At 36.3% G+C, this 22,326-nt stretch overlaps 5 protein-coding genes across 8 annotated transcripts; 3 read left to right on the top strand and 2 right to left on the bottom strand.

Annotated features, from left to right (window-relative positions):
* The first annotated feature begins 102 nt into the window (after nucleotides 1-102).
* On the top strand, nucleotides 103-3,823 carry LOC105967120 (P-loop containing nucleoside triphosphate hydrolases superfamily protein). 3 transcript variants are annotated; one of them, XM_012991733.2, is made up of 10 exons: nucleotides 103-245; nucleotides 905-993; nucleotides 1,159-1,267; nucleotides 1,361-1,442; nucleotides 1,646-1,731; nucleotides 2,062-2,165; nucleotides 2,258-2,388; nucleotides 2,526-2,619; nucleotides 3,309-3,364; nucleotides 3,533-3,823. In XM_012991733.2, the coding sequence occupies exons 2-10, from the start codon at nucleotides 949-951 to the stop codon at nucleotides 3,624-3,626; spliced, it is 801 nt and encodes a 266-aa protein (XP_012847187.1). In that variant the 5' UTR covers nucleotides 103-245; nucleotides 905-948; the 3' UTR covers nucleotides 3,627-3,823. The 3 variants fall into 3 exon arrangements, with proteins under 3 accessions (XP_012847187.1, XP_012847264.1, XP_012847334.1); XM_012991810.2 differs by having other exon boundaries at nucleotides 104-245; nucleotides 743-993; XM_012991880.2 differs by having other exon boundaries at nucleotides 109-245; nucleotides 852-993.
* A 324-nt stretch (nucleotides 3,824-4,147) lies between these two features.
* LOC105967027 (large ribosomal subunit protein uL18) lies at nucleotides 4,148-6,824 on the bottom strand. The gene is made up of 9 exons (XM_012991623.2): nucleotides 6,571-6,824; nucleotides 6,163-6,232; nucleotides 5,969-6,060; nucleotides 5,697-5,823; nucleotides 5,534-5,613; nucleotides 5,295-5,411; nucleotides 5,021-5,155; nucleotides 4,761-4,930; nucleotides 4,148-4,485 (listed from the first exon to the last, which is right to left on the bottom strand). The coding sequence occupies exons 1-9, from the start codon at nucleotides 6,571-6,573 to the stop codon at nucleotides 4,365-4,367; spliced, it is 915 nt and encodes a 304-aa protein (XP_012847077.1). The 5' UTR covers nucleotides 6,574-6,824; the 3' UTR covers nucleotides 4,148-4,364.
* LOC105966935 (large ribosomal subunit protein uL18) lies at nucleotides 4,148-10,318 on the bottom strand. Of its 2 annotated transcripts, XR_016030733.1 has the most exons (10): nucleotides 10,117-10,257; nucleotides 9,359-9,428; nucleotides 9,180-9,271; nucleotides 8,770-8,896; nucleotides 8,605-8,684; nucleotides 8,348-8,464; nucleotides 7,954-8,088; nucleotides 7,643-7,812; nucleotides 7,255-7,467; nucleotides 4,148-4,277 (listed from the first exon to the last, which is right to left on the bottom strand). XR_016030733.1 is itself a non-coding variant. In XM_012991533.2 (9 exons), exons 1-9 carry the CDS (start codon nucleotides 10,117-10,119, stop codon nucleotides 7,347-7,349), a joined length of 915 nt encoding a protein of 304 aa, XP_012846987.1. In that variant the 5' UTR covers nucleotides 10,120-10,318; the 3' UTR covers nucleotides 7,194-7,346. The 2 variants fall into 2 exon arrangements, 1 of the variants encoding a protein (XP_012846987.1); XM_012991533.2 differs by lacking the exon at nucleotides 4,148-4,277 and having other exon boundaries at nucleotides 7,194-7,467; nucleotides 10,117-10,318.
* An 889-nt stretch (nucleotides 10,319-11,207) lies between these two features.
* LOC105967398 (uncharacterized) lies at nucleotides 11,208-16,479 on the top strand. Its single transcript, XM_012992028.2, has 7 exons — nucleotides 11,208-11,630; nucleotides 12,446-12,545; nucleotides 13,651-13,713; nucleotides 14,120-14,231; nucleotides 14,580-14,662; nucleotides 15,575-15,636; nucleotides 15,965-16,479. The coding sequence occupies exons 1-7, from the start codon at nucleotides 11,413-11,415 to the stop codon at nucleotides 16,074-16,076; spliced, it is 750 nt and encodes a 249-aa protein (XP_012847482.2). The 5' UTR covers nucleotides 11,208-11,412; the 3' UTR covers nucleotides 16,077-16,479.
* A 281-nt stretch (nucleotides 16,480-16,760) lies between these two features.
* LOC105967502 (auxilin-related protein 2) lies at nucleotides 16,761-22,308 on the top strand. The gene is made up of 8 exons (XM_012992135.2): nucleotides 16,761-17,844; nucleotides 18,353-20,015; nucleotides 20,113-20,257; nucleotides 20,357-20,454; nucleotides 20,608-20,673; nucleotides 21,016-21,105; nucleotides 21,318-21,494; nucleotides 21,736-22,308. Exons 1-8 carry the CDS (start codon nucleotides 17,279-17,281, stop codon nucleotides 21,772-21,774), a joined length of 2,844 nt encoding a protein of 947 aa, XP_012847589.2. The 5' UTR covers nucleotides 16,761-17,278; the 3' UTR covers nucleotides 21,775-22,308.
* Nucleotides 22,309-22,326: the final 18 nt, after the last annotated feature.

Below are 22,326 nucleotides of genomic sequence, written 5' to 3'. Positions count from 1 at the left end.
AGTTAAGTCCTTTTAGTTTGAAAAATTACACGTATTTCTTTTGAAATTAGAAGGGTTAATTTGGGAGTATAAGTTAGTGAAAGTAATCTTTGAATTAAATATTAATTATTTACTTCATCCCCATTTCTCCTCTTTTTACATTCAAAATAAATTCCTACTCACGCCAGCCGTCGCAGCTACCGATACAGAATTCAGCCGTCGATTCCCCCAAAATTTCCTAATTTTGGAAACCCTAGGCAACGGAGGTAAATTTCTTCATGTTTTTCTAGCTTATTTCTTCTTATTAAGTCGTTTTCCTTTGCAATATTTTGTAACTAATCACTTATTTGAACAAACTGGTCGTTAATTGTAGTATAAAAGCTTAACAAATCGTGATTTTTCCATTATTAGTGATTCCGTTCATTGTAGTTTTACTGTTAGCTGTTGATAAATTAGAAGAATCTGATTGCAGTTCTCAGTTTTTTTCTTAGTATAGACGTGTGCTATCTATATAGTTAAATAAAGTTTCCACAAAATAATAATGATGATGATGTTTACCACGTTGGTTTATTGTTGTAAAATCTTTTTCCCACCTTTGTTTCACATAGGGTACTTCAGAACAATTCGTTGATCGATTAAAATATGCCCGTTGCCATGTGTGTTGTTTCGATTAGGTCAATTGAAGTCGTTCGTATGACGGTTTAAATTGTACGAAGATGAGAAATAAGTTGAGATGTCCTTTTCTTGTTACCTGATTCTCTAGGTGGTGTATAATGTTTTTTTCTTGGTGATCTGCTTTATGGGCTTCACTGATGCAATAAGATTGTTATTTGCCGCTGCTGTTTGGTGTGCCTCTTACGCTTTGGTTGCAGTTCTTGGAGTCTTCCGGGCCTTTCTCTTTACTTCAATCTGCGATTGACTGTAGGTTTCTTCAGAAATACATACAAGGGAAACAAAGAGAAAGATACCATGGGCTATGCGCAGCTAGTCATCGGCCCTGCCGGTAGTGGGAAGGTTAATAATCAAATTTTATCTCTTAAGTAGGTTACTTTTGTATATTGGTTATCTAGTACACTTTGCTTCGCAAAATAAGCACCGGCATCGGAACCTTTTCAATCTCATTGATTATTTATGCATTTGCTTGATAAGAATTTGATGTGGTTCATTTGATTGTTGCAGTCTACGTACTGTTCTAGCTTGAATCAACATTGTGAAACTGTGGGCCGGTCAATTCATATTGTGAATTTAGATCCTGCTGCAGAGAATTTCGATTATCCTGTAGCGATGGGTAAGTATTTGGACACTTAACAAGGTTTGATTGTGCTATTACTCAGCCATTTATGCTTCTGCTTTCGACCTTAAGATGGACTCTTGTTTTCAGATATTAGGGAACTCGTTTGTCTGGAAGATGTTATGGAGGAACTTGGATTAGGTCCAAATGGTGGCCTTATTTACTGCATGGAGTATCCTTTGCCTTGTCTGATACTGTTTGATTTTTCTTCTTACTGTTCGTTTCTGTTTAGTCCATTGGTTATGTTGTGAATTGTCAAGGTTGAGATGTCGTCTACTTGTCTTTGGGTGAAGTGATGAACTGAGGTTATCAGTTTAAGAATCCCCATCTTCTTATTGATGTATTCCTCTCTGTACAGCCTTAACTATCTCTCAGGCACCTGGAAGATAATTTGGATGATTGGCTGACTGAAGAGTTAGATAATTACTTGGATGATGATTATTTAGTTTTTGACTGCCCAGGTTTGCATAACTTTTCCAATCCCTTCGCTCTTTATTTCAACACACTTCAGTATGCTGATACAAGAAATAATTTAGATTTGTGTTGGTAAGATTTATTAATAGTAGAATCATGCGAAACATTGGTGGATAGGATAGTGGAAATTGATCCCTAAAGTCGATACTGGATACATTGGTCGGACTCCTTGCACGTTCTTTTGTGCCTAGTAATAAAATTTAGTGCAAGTGCGCGCTAATCTCTATTTTTATTTCACTCTATGAAATATTGTCAGTGATATGCATGGTACTTTTGAAGTGGAAATTCTGACACCTCTAACCTCTAATGAGATACAGGCCAGATAGAACTTTTCTCCCATGTACCTGTGCTTAAAAACTTTGTGGAGCATTTAAGGCGTAAAAATTTCAATGTTTGTGTTGTCTACCTACTTGATTCTCAGGTATCTATATTTGTATTTTAATACTTCTATTAGAATGACTAACACCGTTATCTTTATTTTGATTGAAATTCTATATTGTCCTTGTGTATTAGTTTATAACAGATGTGACCAAGTTCGTAAGTGGTTGTATGGCTTCACTTTCTGCCATGGTTCAACTGGAGCTACCTCATGTTAACATTCTCTCCAAGATGGACCTTGTGACAAACAAGAAAGACATTGAATAGTAAGTGCTACTAACATAACAGACGCTCTTCGTATACTTTGTTTGGTGGATATGGGTTGGGGGTATTTAGAGGCTTGTCACCCATTTATATGTGCTTAGTATTTTGTCAATTGATTTTGCTTCTTTTCTTCTCTTAGTTACTTGAATCCAGAACCTCAGACACTGTTGGCTGAGTTGAATAAGCGCATGGCTCCTCAGTTCGGAAAGCTTAACAAAGCTTTAATCGACTTGGTATGTTTTACAAATTTTTAAATTTTATCTTGATATTTCAGTTAAGAGTTTGTTTCAATGGAAAGTGAGTTTGCTTCTCAATTCTCCAATCGGAAACTATTAGAAACTCAGTGTCCCAGTTTCTTTAACTTTAAAACTGTATCAGGATATCACTTTCTATCTGGTCTGGTTTAAATCTTATGGCTCTGAGAGTGTGAATGCATTTCATCTGTAATTTAGCGATCTTCTTAACGAAAATGTACTGGTGTTTTCTTGGCATTAGAAGAGGAATTAGTTTCGATATATTTCTACCTAGTGCAAATGTGCAATAGTGGGAGATAATAACTCCATATGGCGCTATAACATTTACTACAGAACTCTTGTTTTAAGAACTAAGATTGTTGGAATATATGAAACATAGATATGTTTGGTCAGAACAATTTTAACTGCAATGTTTGAATTGGTATTGTCGTTTAACTTGTTAGCTATTACGAGCTTCTCTAGGAGTTTCTTACCGAACAGGAAAATCAAGCAGGGCATGTGGTGACTTTATGATCTTGTGTATGTTGATGCGTGCATATCCGTATATTATTTGTCGAACTTTATGTGTAATGCATGTGTGTTGAGATCCACATGCTTCTAAGAAAGTATTTAATTATCATATTGAATCATGTATATCGAGGCTTTATAACTGCTTTGTTTCGCATCAGGTGGATCAATACAGCATGGTGAGCTTTATTCCTCTCGACCTGAGAAAAGAAAGCAGGTATATTATCTTGAGACAGAACACTCTAGATTTATTAACAAGTCTTAGTTATGCATTACTCTAATCTTGGTATCATTGCACTTAAGAGAAACCCGAGTAAGAATTTCGTAGAATTTGTTTGAGATGTAGGTGGTGATTGAAACTAATAATATTTTTTGCTTTATGCAGTATACAGTACATTTTGTCGCAAATTGACAACTGCATTCAATACGGAGAAGACGCGGATGTGAAAATTAAGGATTTTGACCCGGAAGATGATTGAAGCCTTTCGTATGATGGCAAAGAAAATCCTTGTAATTTTGTTTTGCTATTTGTTGAAAACTGTCTCTCTTAGTTTGGAATTCTAACGCATCTACAATTTTTAAAGTGGTTTCAGCTTGACTGTTGCGTTGTGTCGAAACTCGAATCTGCAACTTTACTAATGACTATTATCTAAAAAAATTATCTTATTATTCCTTATTATGAATTGGTTAAACCTTATTACAGTGCTAATTGATGAAATTTTACTCCTAATTGATGGTATAATCGATTTAAGAACTCTTAGAAATCTTTAAAAAGTGGTGTACATATCAATGAGAACCGGCAAAATATTGTAAAACTTTGGCCAAATATCATAAACTTCATACAAAGTAGTGGACTTTACATTCCAACACTCAAAAGGAAAAGAAAAATCAGAAGAAAGGCGTACATCGAGTTTAAATTAGTAACTAAATTACCAAACAAAAATATATAGTAGTAGTTCATTTGTAGAGATTTATCTTAACACATAATTTCAGACATGTATAAGAATAATGCGACCAAATAGATAACAATACTCACTCGACCGAAAGTTTACACTGGCAAAAAAAGTATCAACTCTTCGACACTATCTTCATTAGTTCAGAGTTGTAAGAAAAAGTTGTTTTACTATCATGCATTGAGAAATAAACAAGAAAAAAAAATAGAGGTACTCAACAGAACACCGACAAAAATTGGACAGACATTTTGTACTACTAGTGGTTTACTCATCATCATCCTCGTCGTCATCCTCATCGTCATTACCAGCAGCAGCATTCAGAGCATTTAATCTCTCTATCAACTTTGCCTTTCTCTCCTCGTAAGTTAGCTTCTTAAGATTGTATCTGCAAAGGCAAGCCAGAAAATAAAATATAATCGGAACAAACATAATAAAGTTAAGAGAAAATACTCTCTGAATATTTAATATCACACTCCACAAACTTTGCAAATATATACAACACATGTTACACGAATTTGAATGCAGCAGCGAGTAATAAGACACAACTCGTAATTTTAATTAGCTTAATTATCTCAATAGAGAAATTGGTTCCATAAAGCAATATGTTGAAGAATAATTCATATTAGCCAAAAGCTCGTATTTGAACAAAATGTCATTTACCTCTTGTGTTGTTTTGGCTGTTGTTTATCAGATTTCTTTGGAGTAGGATCAGCACGAATAGCTGCATGCACCTTCTTGTACATTTCCTCGATGTTATCCGCCTCAACACCCTTTTTAACGTACTTACTAAAGTGAGACTGGTACTTATCAGGCTCGTCTTCCATCAAAGTCTGCACAGACATTCATTGTATAAATATTAATTTCAGACAAGGATGAACAAAACGAATAATAACAAAGTTATGCTGGTAATAAGAACCTACGTTCATGTAGGAAGCCACATGGCCTCCATAGATGTATTTTCGATGAACTTCAGGGTCAAGCTGTTTGTTGTCCTTGTTATATCCAGCAAATCTTTTATCACTATGCGGGATGTCAAGTCCACCATCCAAAGCTCCCTAAAACACAATGAAAAGAAATAAACACACAAACGGGAATGTTAGAAGGAAACATTGCAATTATTTGCACAAGTGCCACTCGAGTAATTGAATAAAGCACAAAGGTTAACGAAGTCATATCAAGAAATAACAACAATACCTTCAGAGCACCAAACACACGGTTCCCAGTAGTAGTTTTTATGAGGCCAACATCAAGGAGTGCACGGAACGGCCTTCTGGTTTCAGCTGGTTCAACAGAATAATCCTCTCCAGTGGCCTGAAACGGTTTTAATTGCACAGAATTGAAATGCATACAACTTTTAAAAACAAACCCACTTTCCTTCGGTACACACATAATCATACATATAAACAGACGGGCAAGAAGAATAAATGAGTTACCTCAACATTTCCTTCGTACTCCTCGTCCATTTCAAGCGTTTTCAGAACTCGACGACTCAATAGAAGTCCAGTGCAGTAAGCTGATCCACCCACCAAACGTTAGAGAATTTCACCATTTAGAGGGGAATTTTTTTTCGAAAAAATATTATAGTGTTAACAATACCAGCAGCGTAGTTGCTAAGGCCAACTTCAAGGCCAAAATGTGGCAGCTCGTGTGCATAAGCAGCAGCAAGGACATGGTCACCGGTGATAGTAGCAGATACAATCTGGCAAATTATATCCTTATTGGTCTAAAAATCTGGTTAAGGACCATAATTTGAGAAAATGAGTTCGACCAGTACGATAATTCAACAATATCATCATAATTAAAACATGAAACCACTCCATTTTTTAAGCATTTAAAAAATTAGAACAGAGAGGAGCACAAAAGGATACAAATCGCACAACAAATCGATACTTCGGGGTGTTGTATTTATTCTTATCCTGATTGATCATGCGAATCCTTGCCCGATAGTCAGTCTTCCCCTCTGAATCAAAAATAACAAGGTCACAAAAAAATTAATTACATCATTAAAAAAAAAAAAAAAAAAAAAAAAAGCAGAAGCAGAAACAATCATGGATTTACTGACCCCTCCTTCTCTTGAATTTAACTTGGAAACGCTTGAAGTAAGCTCTCGATTTTTGGGCTTTGACGAACACCTGAGAATAGCAATTGCAGTTTTAGCAAATTAAAAAATAAAGTAAATATTAACAGAGAATATTCTGTCATTGGCAAGTTCTCGAAATATTACAGCAAAAAAATTACAATCAACCCAACGATGTAAATTAATTGAGAAACAATAAATATATAATCCTAGTACATGAAGAACACACATTGTCGTGAAGTATCGAAGAAATCAATCGAAAAGAGATGGACGTATCGGGAACGAAGGAAAATTCAAATGTACCGATTAAAATTTGCATGATCATAGCTTCTGTTTACAAAAATGAAAAAAAAAATGATTTTTTTTTTTTTTGCATCGGATCAGAAATCTTACCATGGTTCAGCTCCGACGACGTAATTCGACGGTGGATTGAGGAAGAAAAAAATATTATTTAAGAGAAATGCAGCGGGAGAAGCTGAAATATTGGCAAAAATGAAAAACCCTAACGGGAAGATGGGCTCTACGAATTGACGGCAGTGATTGAGTTGAGTAATGAAGGCTTCATCGGAGCCCGCTTGTTTCTTGGGCTGGTATGGGCCGGGCCCATCGTCTTCGTACGTGTGTTCGGCCCGATTCGAACACATTTCATATTACAGTTAAACCTTAAACCTATATAAATTAATACAGTCACACTAGGAAAATTCTCTTAATTTAACGAATTATTAAATATTCGCTAATCACTATATCCCCATTTTTAATGTAATTTGATCAGTAAAAAAAACAGTTTGTTAATACCGATGGGGATTGTTGGAGTTGATTCGATCCCAACAGAAGTGAATCCGTTTTATCGATTAAAATACCGAGAGGTTTTTGGTCTTGCGTTTTAATCATCCAACTCTGGCTTGCATTGCTTACAATGTTCACACGCGAGAAATCGACTTGTTCGAAACTTATCAATAGCTCGACATGGCTGGCCAGATAAAGGATTCAATAACGACAATGGAAAAAAAAAAGTATTAACCCTTTAACACTATCTTCATTAGTTCAGAGTTGTAAGAAAAGGTGTTTTACTATCATTCATTGGGAAATAAACAAGAGTAGAAAAAAAATTGGAGGTATTAAATAGAACACCAAAAAAAATCGGACACACATTTCGAACTCCCAACGGTTTACTCATCATCATCCTCGTCATCATCATCATCGGCATTACCAGCAGCAGCATTCAGAGCGTTTAATCTCTCTATCAACTTGGCCTTTCTCTCTTCGTAAGTTAGCTTCTTAAGATTGTATCTGCCAAAAGCAAGCCACAAAACAAATTATAACCAAATTATATATTTTTATGACACAATTCTTAATTATAATTAGCTTAATTAGGTCAATAGAGAAATCGGCTCAGTAAAAAGCATTTTGTCGGAGAATACTTCGCATCAGCTAAAAGTTTGTATTTAAAAGAAATATATTTTACCTCTTGTGCTCCTTTGGCTGCTGTTTATCGGATTTCTTCGGAGTAGGATCAGCACGAATGGCTGCATGAACCTTCTTGTACATCTCCTCAATGTTATCTGCCTCAACACCCCTCTTAATGTACTCCTTAAAGTGAGACTGATATTTCTCAGGCTCGTCTTCCATCAAAGCCTGCACAGACATTCAATATATGTATTTATTTCGAGAAACAGAAACCTATTTTTTGCTGCTTCTCAAACAAACAAATGTATCAGACAAGAATCAACAATATTAACAATAACAAAATTACGCTGTGTGGCAATAAGAACATACGTTCATGTACGAAGCCACGTGGCCTCCGTAGATGTACTTTCTATGCACTTCAGGGTCAAGCTGCTTGTTGTCCTTGTTATATCCAGCAAATCTTTTATCGCTATGGGGGATATCAAGCCCACCATCCAAAGCTCCCTAAAACACAATGAAAGAAATAAATGTGTGATGCTCTGAACACAAAAAGTCCACATCAAACACACCCTACTTCTGACATGACATTGTTTCGGAAAACACGGTAGGTAATACAGTTAATAAGGTCATGCATCAGAAAGCATCTCCACTGGCCCAGAAGAAAAAACCAACAAGTCATGCATCATCTTTAATAAGGTCAAGAAGATTGCGATCTCTTGCACAAGTGCGACCTAAGTGGTTATAGTAGAGCACAAAACAATACCTTCAGAGCACCAAACACACGGTTCCCAGTTGTAGTTTTTATTAGGCCAACATCAAGGAGTGCACGGAATGGCCTTCTGGTTTCAGCTGGTTCGACAGAGTAGTCCTCTCCAGTGGCCTGAAAGGATTCAATTCACAAGATCACAATGAATTCAATATTAATAAAAACAAAATTGAACTATAAAACTACTTGCTTTCATGCAAGCACAAACATACTCGTACATATAAACAGACGGGCATGAAAACTAAACAAGTTACCTCAACATTTCCTTCATACTCCTCATCCATTTCAAGCTTTTTCAGAACACGGCGACTCAATAAAAGTCCAGTGCAGTAAGCTGATTTTTCCACGAAGTGTGTTAAAAATTCACCATTCAGAAAGAAAATAAAAATTAGAACAAATATATATACTGTTAAGAATACCAGCAGCATAGTTGCTAAGGCCAACATCGAGGCCAAAATGAGGCAGCTCGTGTGCATAAGCAGCAGCAAGGACATGGTCACCAGTGATAGTAGCAGATACGATCTGGCAAATTATATCCTTATTGGTCTGAAAATCTGGTTAAGGACCATACTTTAAAATATTGTATTGGGCCAGTATTATCATACAAGAATATCATTATAGTTAAAACATAAAACCACTCTGTTTCAAACAGTGAATTATTAATAGTAATAAAATCATGAATCCTGATTTCTGAAATAATCTTTTATGCATCCAAGATGAATCAAGATGATAGAGACGGAAGTCAGGAACAGCGCAACATTAACAGCTGCAGCAATAACAGGCATAAAGCATTTCAAAATTTAGAACAGAGATGGGCACGAAAGGATACGAATCGCACAACAAAACGATACTTCGGGGTGTTGTATTTATTCTTGTCCTGATTGATCATGCGAATCCTTGCCCGATAGTCGGTCTTTCCCTCTGCATTGATAATATCAAGGTCACAAACAAATTCATTTAAAAAAAAAAAGAGAAGATAGCTGAAAAAATCATAGATTGCTTGCTTACCTCTCCTTCTCTTGAATTTAACTTGGAAACGCTTGAAGTAAGCTCTCGATTTTTGGGCTTTGACAAACACCTGAGAATAACAAATACAGTATTAGCAAATACAAATCGATTAAATATTAACAGATAGTATATTGGTCACCCTCCAAGAGTAGCTAACCACTGTAAATTCCATATGATAGACTATCAGCATATATATAACATGAGATCAGACAAACACAATAAAATTCGAACAACAACCTAAGTGCTCGTAAAATCTGTAATGATGAGCTTTAAAGTTTACGCCACGCCTATTTGACAGTCAACCAGTTATGATCGTTAAACAAGGGCATCCACTATTTCATCCCAAACGAATGAAACGATGGAATTGTGAAGCAATAAAGCCTACCAACTTTGTGACACCAGAAATTTGTAATGTGTAAGCCTCAAGACAATCAAATGCAAATATCCAAACTGTAAATTAATTGAGAACAACTATTAATTCACATTCCATTGGTAAATAGAGATCAATTCTTCATACGTTAAAAAAAAAAAAACATTTTTTTTATATCCTTAAAAATTCAATCGTGTCACATCTCTGTAAAACCAATTAAAGCTTCTGATTAAAACACACACACACAAAAACGATAAAATGTTATCCTCGATCATGCTTTACAAACACGAAAAAGCAAAGGGGAAGAAATCACGATACAGTGGATAACTATTAACGACCAGTTAAATAATCGCACAAAAAAAATTTACGTCGGGATCGGAAATATTACCATGGTTCAGCTCCGAGAAGAACTTCGACGGTGGCTTCAGGGAAAGAATTAAGAAAATGCACCGGGAGTGAGTGAACTGAAGTATTGGTAAAACTAAAACCCTAGCGGGAAGATGGGCTCTACAAATTGACGGCTGTGATTGAATTGTGTAATGAGGGCTTCATCAGAGGTTTTGGGCTGGGCTGGTTGATTTTATTTATATATTGTATTTAAGCAAAGGGCCTCTAATTGAAATATTTTGTTATTTGTTGAATTTAAAATGCTAAATGCAGGACGCTGTAATTTTTAATTAATTAATAAACCTTTGGCCAATAAAACAATAGGTGGACAATAAAAATAAAAATAATTGTTCGGAATATTATAAACAAAATGTGTCAAGTGTTTAAATATAAATTTAAGTGTTTGATTTTATTAAATTACGTCACATTAAAATTAAAGTATATTAATTTTTAACAAAAAAATAAATCATTTTTATTTTATTTTTCGAGTCATTTTACGATTGAATATAAAATTTAAAATTAAAATTAATAATTTTAGAAATTTAAGGCTATGTTTGGATGCATTTTTGTTTTGTTTTCGTTGTTTCTCAAAAACAAAATGGGATTTATTACACTTTTCAAATTATTTTCTCAAAACAATTTTAAAAGTTTATCTCTCATTCAGACATGATGTGACTGCTACAGTAAAATGATTTGACTGCTACAGTAAAAAAATGTCTTCACTAAAAAACAAATAAACATCACTTTATCTTTCAATTTTTTTCTTCAAAAATACTTTTTTTCTAACACCTTTAAACATGATTTGACTGCTACAGTGTATTTTGTCTCCTTCCAAAATACAAACAAACATTACTTTTATTCTCAAATTATTCCCCCAAAACATATTTCCTCAAAATGAAATCAAAATAAGATCCAAAACGTTTCCGAACATTGCCTAATTTTTTATATGTTAAGTTTTTTCAGAGCTTTAAAAAAAAGGAAAATGCAATAAATCCAGTAAGCAATGTTTGAAATATTGGACCAATCCCAAGACTGAAATAAATTAATTGTTAATTAATTAATTATTAATTAACTATTTAACCGCTTAAAAATGGGGCAAACGCCCAACCGAATCCTTAAACCCAGTTCCGTACAGATTTTCTCTTCCTCCCTCCAATGGCTTTCTGATTACAATCAGCATTTTATTCTCGAATTCCGAAACACTGAACTCATTTTTTTCATCTAATTTTCCCCCAATTACGTCTGTAATCGGACCGAATTTCACTTTTTATACCATAGATTTCTTTTTAAATTATTAATGGCAGCGAGTGCTACTCCTTCAGGAGCTCACAGCAATGGCAACAATCATAACGGCAGCAGTAACGGCGGCGTTCTAGAAAATTCGAACGGCGGCGGCGTTTCCGGAGCGGAGAATTCTGTGGCAGGATCCGCCCAGACTGCCCTCCGCCACAACCCGGGTCTCTCGCTTGATTGGACCCCTGAGGAACAATCCACGCTCGAAGATTTGCTCACGAAGTTAGTCTTCATCTCTTGTGATTATCCTTGTTGATTACGTTTTTGTGGGTTTATAACTAATCGTAATTGTTTTCCGTTTAGATGATGAGTGTGTGTTATGTGTTTGGTTGCTTGTTTTGATTTAATCATTGAGATTATGTTGGGCCTGGGTGTGTTTGTTTGATTGGTTTGCCACTGAATGAAATGGAGTATGGGCTATTGGAAAATTATTCTTTGGGGCTATTAGTAAGCTAAAATTGGATTAGCTGAACAGGTTAGGTAAAGTGTATTGATAATTTTTTTTTTTAATTTTCCAATGTAGAGAAATCTGCGGGTTTCAGCTAAAATGGTCTGAGTGAAAAAAATATTACTTTACACCACTTCAGTTGGATACGTTTGTGATGATACTATAGACAGATTTGTAATGATTGTTACTAATTCGATATAATTGTCCATTTTTGGATAAGTTTGGTTTTTGAGGGGATGTGTGTGCCTGCACGTCTGTAGTAGCAAGACTGGGGTTTCAGGGTTACATGCGTCATTTTACTTTTATCGCGTCATCGTCAATATGGAGCATGTGTAATATTCAAATTTGCCCTGATCATTTTGGTTTTTGAGGGGTTTGGGTGGGAATATACCGACTTAATTGTCCATTTTTTTGGATCTTCATATTTGCTGCATTGTGATTTTGTTCGGTTTTGAAAAGCATAATTTCTCATCACACTAGGGCTGTATGCTAATTGATATTCTTTTTACACGTTATGTTGATTTGCCGCTGTGTTAGCATGAACTAGTTCTATGTTGCATCTTGTAGATAATGGTTCGAAATTTTGCAGATATTCCTCTGAAGACCAGATTTATAGGTACTCACAAATTGCTCAGGCTTTAAACGACAAGACGGTTCGTGATGTTGCATTACGTTGCAGATGGATGAATGTGAGCTATTCTTTTGCCATTTCTTTTTGACGTTTTTGTTGTTGGAGCATTCCACTTTCAGAATTTCATATTTAAAATAGTGCCTCTAGAGTTTGAGTTTAGAAGGGTACTGGGTTTCTAAATACATTTCGATATCAAAATTGAACAGATATTTGTGATTAGGCTCAAGGCACGATGATCGATATTCCGTCCCTGACGGCTAATTTCCTCTGCAAGTTAAACTTTATACTTGTTAGTTCATGCTAGGTTTTAGGGAAGTAACCAAGTAGAAGAATAAGGAAGACCATGTTGGATGTCCCTATGCCCAGAAGAATTTTAGAATGTGGGTGCTATATAAAAATGATAGGAACTTATAGGTAACAGAGAAAGTTTGACTCTAATGGAAGATGTAGTATTTTTAAGTGATAAGATGTTAATATATATTCAAAAATTAGAAACATGCTCTTTATTCATTCCTTGCTCGGATTGTTTTTTTAGTTCCAAGTGTTCATAATCATTAACGTGGTATGAACTTGAATCCTGGGACTATATTCAAATGTCATCTTATTTCTTAATTAGAACATCTCTCATAATGCAAAATTTCAGGATTTGTTCAATAGGAAAATCATTGCAGTTGTTGGTTATTACCAACATCCTGAAAACGTATGGATTTCAAAATCACTTCCAAATTAGTGGATGCTTTCAAGGGGACTGGTGATGCCCACAAAGGGATACTTGTAAAATAGTTTAGTTCCATATGTGCGTGAACATGGATATAGAGTAAGAAGTAACATGTGTGACCATACATGTGGTCAAAAGAATCATTTAACTGAATTTCCTGAACGTAAAAGGAATTGTTGGTGTACAGAGTTCTGAGAGTGGAGAAAATATTTGGCTTCCCTTGAACTTTGAGGATGGTGATGAAAACTAAAAAGCAATGATTGATTCTTCACTCATAAAAATGTGTTTAACACTTCCACTATAGGCTGCCTTAGTGGGATGTATTCAACGGTTGAACTATTTGGGATTGTTGAACTATAAGAACCAGGCTGGAATTAACATGGAATAGTCACAACGAATCTGATTCGTGTATTCAACTAATTCTGGCAATCCCACTGTTTTGCAGAAAAAGGAAATTGGCAAGAGAAGGAAAGATGACCACAGCTCAAGGAAAAATAAAGACAAAAAGGTAGTTCCAGTATTTCATGTTATCATGCCCCCAAGCATTAGTGCTGCTCTGTCTTTATCTTCTAACCACACTCTGTATGGCGTATGCAATTTTCAAATTCAGGACATTTTATTTGTTATGGCTCTGATACCATGTTGAATGACCACTTCATCTAGAAGTGGAGAGGTCACCCTTCTTATTAACTGAAAATGCTTTGGATAAAGTGAATAGAAGCGCTATGCCAGAGATAACAAGTGTGCTGAACAATCCCGGCATTATTTTCTAATATGATTTTGTTAGTCTATCTTTAATTTGATGGATGATTGGAAAAGGAAATTTTAACTGCTTTGTTCTTTTTGTATTTTTTCAAACACGTCTAAGATAAATTTTTTATCCAACTACTTTTTGTTTTCACTTGGATTCTCAGGAAAAGGTTATAGATTCATTGCCAAAATCTTCTCAAGTTGCAAATCGCTCCAATGCGCCTTCTTACGCGCAGTCAGTTATGTTGGATAGTGATGATGGAATCTCATACAAAGGTTTGTCCATAGTCGTACTTTCTCATTCATGAAGAATAGAAATCTAGGGAGTCACTTGCTAACAACCTTCGACAATCCATTGAATTGTGTCTCCTACCTAATGCATCTGTTTTTGACCCAAGGGATCAGGATATTATATATTCTTTAGACAATTTTCGCATCCCTTAACATGCTGTATATCAAAATAGAGTGTGGTGCGAAAGATACATATTGCTTGAAATTTCAATCTATGATTTTACTATCCCTTCCGTACATTGGTTTATATGTGATCATTCTTATCCTTTTGATTGTTGACTCGATGCTTCCTAACTTATATTATGTGAATACTTCTAAAATTGTGAATTTCAGCTATTGGTGGGGCAACTGGACAGCTTCTTGAGCAAAATGCGCATGCCTTGGATAAAATTTCTGCCAATTTTTCAGCTTTCAAGGTACTTCGGAATTACAATATCAGGTCTTCCCATCTTCCAAAAAGAATTGTTGTGGATACTAACTGTTTAATAACTGTATGCACCACTTCCTTTTTCTTTCATGAGTTATTGATGGACGTTTAAGCTGTTATTTGACTGTAATATATACCTTATGCGAGGCTAAACACTTCAAAGCAAAAATTTACCTGGATGAATATGATTTTGTGGTGAGATGTGTTAATCCTGGATATGTAGATGCATTAGATGTCCTCGACAATGTTGACTTTTATATTAAGGGTAACGGTTTACCATCACAAGATGGGACCCAAAAAAAACTCACGGTTGTTTTGATTTCCGCAAACAGTACAAGTTTCATGATTTGGTTGATATCGAACCATGGCATTGGATTTTTTTTCCTTCTATGTGTTAGTTTTTTCAGATCAGGATCCAGTAAATATTAGTAGTATATTTTGAAAGTTCAGACTAAAGTAAGAAATATGTTATAAGCTATAGTAGATATGATTAATATTGTTTACACTACATTACACCTGTACTAATATGTAAATGAAGTTCATCTAATTGATGTCTTTGATATGTCATTTGGCACACTATTATATGAAGAAATGTGTTAGGCTGTGTAACTTCTCATCCCAATTTTTATTTTTTCCTTCATGTTTTGTCCTCTCTCTCTCCACCTGCTTTTGTAAATCAAATCACTGTTCTATTACTCTCAACTTTTTCATGTTATTTCCATTTTTTTCTATAGTTACTTTCTTAATCTCAAATTTTTAACTAATGCGGATCGATTTTAATCCGATTTGTCATTTTATTAATTGTACAACCGATATATTTTTTTTTAAGATTATAACTTCTAAAATGTAAGCATGTTTAACGAGTTATCTCTAAATATTTTGCCTTTTTATTTGCGTGCAGATCCATGAGAACATTGATCTCTTCTATCAAGCTCGAACCAATATCCTTACGATTTTAAATGAGTATGTCCTAATCTCTCTACTTTTAGCATTATTCTCAAGTCGTTAAGCCCTCCCTCCCTCCCTGTGTGTGTGTGTGTGTGTGTGTGTGTTTCCGTTTATGATCCTACTGTGAGTTACAGACACATGAACTAGGTCACACTCCCACACTTTTTCACGTGTCACGAGCGCTACACGCACATTATCACACATTAACACATATAAATGTGGATGTGTGAAATACATAATACTAAATATATGCACGTGCATGGTTAGATATTTATCCCAGTGCCTTACATATATTGGATATTTGAAACAATTTAGAGATCCTGATTCGAATTATGCATTGCAGCTTCAATGACTTGCCAGAGCTAATGAAGCAGATGCCACCACTTCCTGTCAAGCTGAATGAAGAACTTGCAAGCACCGTTCTTGCTCGACCTTCCCTGCCAAATAAATCTTGAGATCCCTTTTTTCTTTTCCTTAGTGTTAACGATTCTTGCTCCCAAGTCTCAAGTTAGTATATTTATAGCGAAAAAAATAAAATTGGGTTAGTCAACTCGACTCTAAATGGGGGTTCAAGTTTTCATTGTTTAAAGATGGTCGCTTTCACAGTTCAAATGTCCCGTTTTTTGTGGTTTCATTTGTTTTCCGGTTCTGTTTCATTTTCGTGATTTGTCCTAGGATGTAGGAGTTGCTGTAGTGAGTATTTTTTCTTGCTGTGTAAATAAATGTAGGGGGGAAAGTGTAGTTAAAAAGCCTTATTGCTGTGGATGCTGCCATTATAATGTACTACAGGCATATCTGTGTGTAGAATACATTCTTTTAATAATTATCACAGTATATGACAAATTATTATTATTATTACTATTGTTTTTTTTTTTATTATTATTATCAACATCTTGAAAGTTTAAATAATCCAAAATGTTACAACAGTTTCATTTCGTAATATGATTTAACATTATATAAATTTCTAAAATACTTTAGAAGATGTAGAATTTTTTTATGATTAATATTTTGAATAAATCAAAGCTTTAATCTGTACTAATTATTAGTATTTTTCAAAATAATAATTAGTACAGCCCAGAATGCGATATGATAGAACTTCGAGGACATGATAATAAATATAAAGAAAAAAGAGGGCTTTTTTGGTATGTTATGAAACAAAACCAAATTTGACTGTTATCGCATTTGAATTAGAGAATCAATCTCTGATAGAAGATTTAGTAACTTCGAAGAACAAAGAAACTAGAGAGAGAGAGAGAGAGAAGAGAGAGAGAGAGAGAGAATTTAGGAACCCTAATTAAAGATTGCCTGGCCTATTTCCAATTTACGTGTAATTTCAGTATCATTTTTTTGCACAATTCCTATATTCTGCAACGGAATCTGTATGTATACCTGCGGAATTTCCCTTACTATAGCAAAACCCCTTTATCCATATTACAATTTCTCGCCATATCTATGATCGAACACCATTAATAATACCCGGTTTGATCTGGTCGGAATATTTCTTCCCCTTCCATTCCGTTGAATTTTTGGGATCCGGCCAGCTGCTCTACTAGCTAGGGCAGTTTTTTGCTCCTATTTTTTTTTTTTAAATAAAAATTGTTTCCCTTTATTTGGGATCGCGTGCTGCAGCAAATCGATTCATTGATTGATAATTTCAATGGATGATTTGGATATACTGGCGCGGGACTTTGGTTTTGGAGCCAGAGGGAAATCCAACCCGATGAGATCCATGGATCGTGGGCCCGTTGAAGAGCCCTCGTTCAGGGACGTATTTGGTGAGCCCGCCAAGTTCACGCCGAGCTCGAATTCGAATGATTATGACAATCACTCGTCAATGAGCGATTTCGATTATGATTCTATTTTCAATTCTTCGGGGGCAGCTGTTCAGCCTAAGAAAGATACTAGTAGTAAAATATCGACCGGTCCTGTTTACGATAAGCCTTTATATGATGAGGATATATTTGATGGGTTGCCGGGGTTGAAGAGCAAACCGGCTTCGTCGAAAGTGAGGTTTGATGATGAGGTTTTTTCGTCGACTTCCTCTCCACCCTCAAGTAAGAGTAGAAACCCGAAGGGTAATTTTGATGATTTGTTAGGGAATATGGGGAAGAATGAAAAATCGGGGGAGAACGTAAGAACTAGCAGTGCTAAGAGCAGCTCGAGTTCGAAGGTGTTTGATGATTTGTTAGGTGGGTTTGAGAATGGTGTTGCTTCTAGAGACAGGTAATTTCTTGCTTTATTGATGAAGTTCTTGTTTAATTGTAACTTACAGCTGAATTAACTGCTAATCCATGTCATGGCTTTTATGTAAGAGTACTTCTGAAATCAGAAGTTCGTGCTCAATTGGAATGTAATTAACTTGAACCGTGTTCATGATGATAAGCGTGCAGATTGAGAAATACTGTAATTCAGTCCCTTAATTCAAACCAAATGGACTTTAGCCCGGCCCCATCCTCCAAGAACCAGCATTGCGCATAGATGATTTCTTCTATTTTGATGCTTTGCTCTCCCGTTGTAATTTGCACGAGATGACAATCTTGGAGGTGGAATAATGGTGTTTTAACCTTGAATGATAATTATTATTTATATCATATCGTTATTATTATGGATACAGTAGACGATAGGCATTGCAATAACAAAACAAATACTTCATTCGTTTTTCATATATATATATTTTTTGATATAACATGAATGAACTACAAGCTGAGAATCTTTCTTCTTTTTGTAACAGTCCATTACCAGAGTCAAATCGGGGCTCAACATCAGTTCGTGATGTAAAGAATGGGACTGTTCTGGATAATCCTTTTGTTGTTAAAGAATCGAGTTCGGTCCATGGATCTTTGTCGTCCGGGGTATTTACAGATTCGGTGGAGGAAAAGATCAGTAAGCTTGGTAAATCTCGGAGTGCAAGGGCTGAAGCTTCATCGGGTGGTGGTAGAGGAATTGACGACTTGGAACCTCGTAATAGCTTTGTAAAAGCTCCCTATTCATTTTCCCTTGGGAAGGATCAAAGAGGGAATGAAGGGAGTCCTTCAAGATTAGCAACACCCCAGTCTGCTACTTCATTAGAACAGAAGAGGAACTCTTCTTTTAGACGTTCCGAAATCAATATGGTGAAGAAATCTCATGAAGACAATTTTCAGGAACCTCCCTTATTTGATATGCCAAAATTTTCTACAGATTATCAGAGATCTTTTAGTCAAACTGCTGCTGCTTCTCAATACGTTGATACAAGCTCAGAGGTTGATGGGTCCCCAACGATATCAGGACAGGGAGGTCAACTTGATCAAATATGGTTAACTATATCAGAGGTACCTCTTTTCACACAACCTACAGCTGCTCCACCCCCCTCACGACCCCCTCCACCAATACCTCATAAAACCTCAAGGTCAGAAACAGGTTCCCGTTTTCCAAGTTCAAGAAAGAAAGGTGATGAATTTTCTTCACCTTCATATTATAGTCAACATTCTCAGAGTCCTAAGCCGGTAAGATCTGCAGCTAAGGGCCCTCCAGCTTCACAGTTTGATGACCTTGAGGATGTTGCCATGGATAGGTCTCAAAACAGTGTTGATGAAAGTGCTGTTCGTCATTCTACTGAAGAGACCAATCCATTCTCTACAGCTGCTGCATCTGCTGATGCAATGAAGGAGGCTATGGAGAAAGCTGAGGCTAAATTCAGACATGCGAAGGAGGTACGTGAAAGAGAAAATGCAAAGGCCGCTAGAAATAAGGAATCTGCGCAGCTGGAAAAGAATGAACAAGACGAGCAGGACAGAGAATTTAGGGAAAGTGAGGAGAGATTAGAGCGTGAAAGGAATCAAAGGGAAGAGGAAGAGAGAGAGCAGAGCAGAACTCAGAGGGAGATGGAGAGACAAAGATCAAGGGAGATTGAAATGCAGAAGGCTAGACAGGCTGTGGAAAGGGCCAATCGTGAGGCACGTGAAAGAGCATCAATTCAGGCACGCGATAGAGCAGCAGGCGAAGCTCGTATGAAATTTGAAAGGGCTGCTGTTGGGAAGGCTAATGCTGAAGCTCGAGAACGTGCTGAAAGAGTAGCAGTGCAGAGGGCACAAGCCGAGGTACGTGAAAGAGCTGCTGCAGAAGCTAAAGAAAGAGCAGAAAAGGCTGCTACAGAAGCTCGGGAAAGGGCTACTGCTGCAGAAGCAAGGGATAAAGCTGCTACGGCGAGGGCTGAAGCTGAAACAAGGCGTCAAGCTGAAAGAGCCGCTTTTGAAAGGGCTGCAGCAGAGGCTCGGCAGAGAGCTGGTGCAGAAGCACGAGAAAGAGCAGCAGCTGCTGCAAAGGCGAGTCAACAAAGGAATGATGATGATCTGGAATCCTTTTTCAACATGGGACGAGCAAGCAGTGCACCAAAGGGACGGGCAAATACAACCGTAAGTGCTAGAAAAAAGACATGGGTTCATGAACCTTGTTTCAGTTTATGAGATTTTGTCGCTCACTGTTCCTATGATTTTCTTGGATTTATTGCAGAATCCCTTTTCCGATCAGCAATTCCCAAACAAGGAAGGGTCTGAAGCTGCAAAGAGGACATCATCATCTAGTGGAACTGCTTCCAACATGAAGAAGGCTTCTTCCACTACTAATATTGTTGATGATCTATCTTCCATTTTTGATGGTATATCATCGTTTTATATCATTTATACATGTACATATGTTTTAGCATCTACGTCTTGCTGACTTGTGTCCTGCTCTTGAAACAATCTTGCTTCCAAAGTTGCTCCATCTTCTGGAGCTTTCCAGGAGGTTGAAGGTGAAAATGAAGAAAGAAGAAAAGCCAGAATGGTTCGCAACCAACGCACTCAAGAGCGTGCGGTGTGTATTTGTGTTCTCTTTTAAACAACAGTTTCTGATTTTTTTTTTTTATTTCTTTTTCAACTGTGATTTAGAATCTATTACCTTTTTGTTTATTTCCACCATCTGTGTGGGTCATCTTCTTTATTACTAAGTTTGGTTCCACGTGCCCAGGCCAAAGCAGTGGCTGAGAAGAATCAGCGGGACCTTCAAGTTCAGAGGGAGCAAGAAGAAAGACATGTAAGTTTTTGCATAAGTACACAAATCTTGTGATTTCTTATGTCTACCAATGGCAATATTTTCCCATTGCATATCATCTTAGCTAGCATACATATGTCAGGGATTTTGAACTTCAGAGTGATAGTTATAAGAAGAGAGAGTAATGGGTTTTATTGTGCTACGAAATTAAGAATTCTCATCTTAATGTTGAAGTTATGGTTTATTCTTCTTTACATGGAATAGTGTTCTTGGAAATTGCTAAGAACTTTAGAGAATAACTAGTTCTGGTATAAGCCTTCATAGATTTAACTGCATTGTAAAACATCATTACATCCGTCTGACCTTATTGTTCTCTGGTTGCAGAGGTTTGCTGACGCATTAGATTTTGAAATCAAACGTTGGGCCGCTGGAAAGGAAGGAAATCTGCGAGCTCTACTGTCAACTTTGCAATATGTACGCCCTGATTAGTTTCCGCCTCGAGTATAAGCTGTATCATGCTTTAGTGGCAAACTTTTCAAGATTTGACTATGCTAGACAGATTTCTGAGTTTGTTTTTTTTCGGAACTTTCAGTTCCAGCATGTAAATTGGTGATTGAAAGTGTATCATGTTCCATGTCATTCTGTTTCTTGTGAAATTGCTAACTTGAGTTCCCCGTATGATACAGGTGCTTTGGCCTGAATGCGGCTGGCAGCCTGTTTCATTGACAGATTTAATTATTGGTTCCTCTGTCAAAAAAGCTTATAGAAAAGCTACACTTTGCATTCACCCTGACAAGGTGCAACAAAAGGGTGCTACCCTCCAGCAGAAGTACATTGCTGAAAAGGTCTTTGACCTGCTTAAGGTATCGTACAAGCATCTGCTTTTATTGGATTATCTTTTTGGCTTTATAATTGTACATGCAAAATTTTCTCGAGTGTTCAGCGAAAAAAACCGGTGAAATAGGAAAAACGGTGCAAAATTTTCTCGAGTTTGGACATAATTTATTATCAAAAAAACATGCGATCAGTATATTTCTTTTTATTTTCCTTTTTTTTTTTCCGACGAGGGTGTTCTCTGTTAATTTGGACTTTATATGCAAATAGGAAGCCTGGAATAAATTTAACTCAGAGGAGCTGTTCTAAAGGCTGTCAGAAGTTCGTCATCTAAGCTGCTGCCTCAAAGTGAACCGTTTGACGGGGTAACACATAGCTTGGTCCAGAAGAAAATATGAGCAAGATGGACCAATGCTGCGTGTGTGCAATTTTTTTGGGTGTTTGAAAGTGCGAGGAATGTAAAGAAACCTCTGCTCTGCTGAATGTTTGAACGGTTTGTACATGTTACACCCGACTGTATATTTGATGTCCATGCTCGAGATACAAGTGATGCAAAACTTAATCGATTTCCTAGTACAGAATACAAGTTGTTTTGATATCTCGCGGTGCTGTATAACGGTTAATCACCCGTACACTCGTGAGGTGATTATCTTGTCCTTGTCAGATTCACCTTCTTGTACTTGTTACTATTTGTTTGTCCAGTCACCCAATTCGTTCATCTCAGGTGAATACGTTTTTGTTCAAAACATGAAAATATCAACTGCACCATGTGCTAATCATGGTTGCGATTTATAAGGTGTATTGCTTGTTCAATTATATGATATTCTGGTTCATACCCGATTATTTTGCTTCTTCGGTTAA

Source organism: Erythranthe guttata, chromosome 4 (assembly GCF_056151865.1).
Source record: "Erythranthe guttata isolate IM_541 chromosome 4, IM_541, whole genome shotgun sequence".
Classification (NCBI taxonomy): Eukaryota; Viridiplantae; Streptophyta; class Magnoliopsida; order Lamiales; family Phrymaceae; genus Erythranthe; species Erythranthe guttata.
Note: the sequence above shows the minus strand (reverse complement) of the source record. Positions and strands in the feature narration are given on the sequence as shown.